Raw genomic sequence first — 5,010 nt, 5'->3', positions numbered from 1 at the left:
CCCTCTAAGTTACCCATAGTTAAAATACCAAAATCTTTACAGTTTCTGACACTTTCAGAGGATACCATCTTGAAGAGTCCAAATTGCACATCCTCTTTTACAAGCCAGTGTAAGCACTGGGGAAAGGCTGTAGTCAGATGCAGGAAACATGGTAAATGGCTTGCTTCATTTCTCACGCGAAAGAACTAAAATCTCTTTCCACTTTGGATATAAAGTTGTATAGCAAAATATCAAGTGCATTTGTATATATTCCTTAATCATTCTTCACTGGGGAAAGAAGGAAGCTCTCAAACATGAATGATGCATGATTGTAGTTCTTAACATGAAAAAATCAATGTAGAAAAATAAAACACTGCCAAGGGGCAGTGTTAACTTTTTCAAGTGCTAAGAAAATGGAAGTATCTGTCAGGATGGCATGATTAGCATTACTTTAATTACTTTAGCATGTGACTTGGAGTTCTTTTGAGTGTTACAGAGCACCCTCAAAAACGCCAAAAATGGTGCAAATACAGCTACATTTTCTGTCTACAAGAAGATACACTAACTTCTTTAGCACTTGAAAATATTTAGTAACTCAAAAGCAAGTGACTCACAAAACAGTGAAGTTGTATTACATTGCATTACAGATGGAACAAGAACAAAAATCCTGTTGCTCACCGTCCTGGGAGTACCATTTCTCATCACTGACGATTATATAGTAAGTTTGTGTGAAGAAACAAACTTCACAGAAACTTACTATATAATGTGTATTTAGCATGCCTCACTAAATTGGTTTTTTTAATTAATCTTTAATCGTCTTACTTAGTTGATTAGGGTACAAAGGGTCAAGGGCTACAGGGTGAAAGTGGGTAATACCATTGTTTCCACACTGATATTATCACTTTTCCCTGTATCTGGGGTTAGGGGAAAAAACAAAGGGAAAAGCCCCACGCAACCTCCCACCCATCCCAGATCCCCAACGGGAGGCGCGCTCCGAGGGTCCTGCTCATACAGTTTTGATAGTTCATCAGTTCTGGATTGCTGCCAATCTCGCCGTTCCAATCGCAGTGAAACCTAGTCAGAGTCCACTGGCTGACAGTCTCTTCAGGGTGGGGTTCTAAGATCAGCAGTTCAGTTGGAGGGATCTCCAAACAAACTTCATCTGAGATGATCCCAGGCCTGATTCTTGTGCGAGTTTGCTAGTACAGAGTCCGACACCATCCGTCACACCAATCAGGTTATGCACATGCTGGTCGTTGGGATTTCTGGGTCCGTTCTGTTTCCAGCCCTGTCTTCCTCGTGAACCAATGGGTGTTGTAGTCCAGTTCGATCCTGCCCACTTCATACTTGGTCCTCAGGCAAACCAGTTGGAGCTGCAGCCTTGTGGGGGTGACTCCCTATAGCCCCTACCAGTTCTGCCCCCTACCCTGGTTCCCATGCTTGCCAGTATGTACTGCAGGCTTGTCAAGTCTGTCCCACATCCCATTTAGCTCTCGCACATGTCGATGGGTACTGAAGCCTAGTTCAACCCAACCAACCTAATATCCAGCTCATACACCTACTGGCAGGTGCTTTTCTGTCTAGCCACCCCTGCCCCTGTCCTGGTGTTTGTGCTGTCCAGTGAGCGTGGTAACCCAAGAAGGAGGTGCCCACTATTTCTGTTCTAGGCCACACCCACTCCGAGATTGTGCACTCTCCAGGTTCTGGCATTTGACTTGACAGAATTAGCTCCCAGTGCCAGCCTCTGCCAGCTAGTACTGCGGCTAGCCCAACCAACCCTCACCCACTCTAATTTTGGCTTGCACCATTCGGAACAGCCAGACCACCGTGGCCCTTCCCTTATCTAGTCCACATGAGGCCCACAGGTATTATAGTCCTGCCTAGTCTGATTTGCCCCCATCCCGACTCATGCTTTCCAATGGAAGTAGTTGTCCAGCAGGGGAGCCCACATTCCCCTTTTGGCTCTGCCTCCTCCCCCTGGTTGTCACGTTTGCTGTTTGGGCACTGCAACCACATCTGGTACTGCTCATCTCACCTTGGCATTCCTTAATGTGTACTGGTATGTGTTTCAACCGAACCTGGCTCGACCCACACTCTGTTCTGGTGCTCGGACTCACCAGCGGGTGATGTGAACAGGTTCAGCCTGGTCTGCCCCCAACCTATGCCGTGTATATGCCAGAGGGATAACTACCATTGCCTGTTCTTGGCTGTTTACTATTGTGCTTCTTGCACTTACCTGCAAAGACTGTGTCCTGCCAGAGAAATTGTCCAGGTTCCTCCATCAGAAACTCTCCCAGTGCCAGATTTCGCACATACCAGTGTGTCCATGACCCAGCCCTACTCAGTTCGCTTCCTGTCCTAGCAGGAACAGTGGCTTTTCCTGACTGGCCTTCAACCCAATCTGGTTCTTACTGTTGGATGTTTCAACCCAGCCTCGGCTCTTCTATACCCCCATATGGCTCACACATGGTTCAGTAAGGGCTGAGACCTAGCCTAGTCTGTCCCACATCTACCCTGGTCCTCTAGAGCACCAGATGGTGTTGGAGTCTGGCCCGGCTTGGTGCTTCCAGTCCCAGTCCACACTTTTCCCAAGTGAGATTATAATCGTATTCTGATCAGAACGCAGCCCCCATTCCAGCCCATGCGCTCCTTGGTGGGAAACTCAACCCAGCTAGGGTGTCCCCTTAGCTCCCATACCAGGCCTATTCCCAGCCTTAGATCACGTGAAGGCCAGTGGTTGCTCTGACACAGCTTGGCAGAGCCTCTCACTTGTCCTGGCCCCTTAGATGCTGTGGCTTAGCGTCCCTTCCTCACGCAGATCAATAGGTGCAAGGACCTACTTGGCATGACCTGTGCTCCAACCTGATTTCTGTTGTTTCTTGTGAGTTAAGGTTTGCTCATCCCTGCCCATTCTGCCCCCTTCCAGTGGCAACCAGGCCCACCCCACATCCTGTTTTAGGATGCACATTCAGGTGCTGCTGCCTTGACCTGCCCTGACTGTTGTGGGTTCCTTTACCCGTGAGTGATGGCAGGTGGCATGGTCACACTTAGCTTAGTCCATCGCAATCCCAGCTTGCGAGCTAACCAGGGGGACTTGAATTTCCACAGGGTTGTAGAATGCCTCACTAATTGTTATGGCAGCTTACATAAAATATGCTTTTCTTAACCATATTTTAAAACAAATATGTTTAATTCCTTATTTAATATACTTACTCTTGTGAATGTGTTCTCAACATTTCTTCTTCTCTTCTTTAGCAAAAAATCAACTTACAGATGCCTGAGCATCTGAAGGAAAACAAGGAAAATCTTCTACTCAATTCTGAAAGGCTTACCAGAGGCTTAACAAAGAGCAGCCACTCACAGGGAGGAGATCATGTTTTGAAGATAATGGAAACACCAACATATAAGGCTACTGGAAAGCATCAAGGAACTAAGACTCTTTTAAGGAAGTTCAGTGAAATGAATTGGCCCCTGGATATCCACCCTTTAAATAAAAGTTTAGTCCAAGACAACAAATGGAAGAAAGTTGATGTGACCCAAGAAAAACGCAGATGCTTCCTGCAGGAATTTTGCAAAAAATATGGTGGGGTGAGTCATCCTCAGTCACATGTCTTTCATATAGTATCCAGGATCTACGTAGAAGACAAGCACAAGATCTTATACTGTGAAGTACCAAAGGCTGGCTGCTCCAACTGGAAAAGAATTCTAATGGTCCTAAATGGATTGGCCTCCTCTGCATATAACATCTCCCATGATGCTGTTCACTATGGAAAGCACTTGAAAAAGCTAGATAGCTTTGACTTAAAAGGGATATACACACGCCTAAATACCTACACCAAAGCTGTGTTTGTTCGTGATCCCATGGAAAGATTGGTGTCAGCTTTTAGGGACAAGTTTGAACACCCCAATAGTTATTACCACCCGGTGTTCGGAAAAGCAATTATAAAGAAATACCGACCAAACGTTTGTGAAGAATCATTAATTAATGGTTCTGGAGTCAAATTCAAAGAATTTGTCCACTATTTGCTGGACTCCCACCGTCCAGTGGGAATGGACATTCACTGGGAAAAGGTTAGCAAACTCTGTTTTCCATGTGTGATCAAGTACGACTTTGTAGGAAAATTTGAAACTTTGGAAGAAGATGCCAATTATTTCTTAAGGTTGATTGGTGCTCCAGCAGAGCTGAAATTTCCAAACTTTAAAGATAGGCACTCTTCTGATGAAAGAACAAATGCTCACGTTGTGAGGCAGTATTTAAAGAATTTAACTAGAACTGAGAGACAGTCAATCCATGATTTTTATTACTTGGACTACTTGATGTTTAATTACACAACTCCATTTTTGTAGTTTGTGTTCATTTTCTAAAACCCTGTATTTGTGTTATCATGATGACCTCAACTCAGCTACTGCAATTTCCTTACAATTCTCTGTATGAAGGATAATTAACTGAGTAAAGTTTTCGTGATTTAATGAAGATTTATGATAGCAATTGGCACAAAGTTACAGGAAAACCATTTAACAGAAACTTGTAAACAATTTGAATGACTCTAAAATGTTTAAGGAAAAGCTGATTTTACGTTATGGATCATATTGTTCAAGTAATATCACAGCCAGCTATTGCATTAACTAAAAAATACCTCTTACAATGATAGAAAAGCGAGTTCACAGAAACATGAATATATGCAAATATCCTGGAATTCACTCTCTACAGTGCATGAATATACTTTTCAGCAGTCTAAGACATATTGACCAAATGATTGAGTGTCTTTCTTACATCTGGAAATCTAACAATCATATAAAAAAATCCACTTTGAAATGATATTTTGGACTTGGGTATTTTGCTTTTACTCAGTAAGTATTTTGTCATTTGCAATATGACAATAAGAAAAATAGAGGAGTCTGTGTCTTTCTATGAGACAACTTATAAAAACTGTGGAGGCCACCAAAATAAAAGCAGTAGAAGCAACCTTCCTGTCCCAAAACACCGAGGGAATTGATGCTGCTCAATTTTGAGATCTCCACAAAAAGGCA

General features: G+C 43.6%; 1 protein-coding gene across 1 annotated transcript; it reads left to right on the top strand.

Moving 5' to 3' along the window:
• The first annotated feature begins 3,240 nt into the window (after positions 1 to 3,240).
• Positions 3,241 to 4,559, top strand: CHST9 (carbohydrate sulfotransferase 9). The gene has a single exon (XM_036493594.2). The coding sequence runs from the start codon at positions 3,253 to 3,255 to the stop codon at positions 4,324 to 4,326; it is 1,074 nt and encodes a 357-aa protein (XP_036349487.2). The 5' UTR covers positions 3,241 to 3,252; the 3' UTR covers positions 4,327 to 4,559.
• The last annotated feature ends 451 nt before the right edge of the window (positions 4,560 to 5,010 follow it).

Source organism: Ochotona princeps, chromosome 18 (genome assembly GCF_030435755.1).
Source record: "Ochotona princeps isolate mOchPri1 chromosome 18, mOchPri1.hap1, whole genome shotgun sequence".
Taxonomy (NCBI): Eukaryota; Metazoa; Chordata; class Mammalia; order Lagomorpha; family Ochotonidae; genus Ochotona; species Ochotona princeps.
This window is presented reverse-complemented; position numbering and strand designations above follow the sequence as displayed.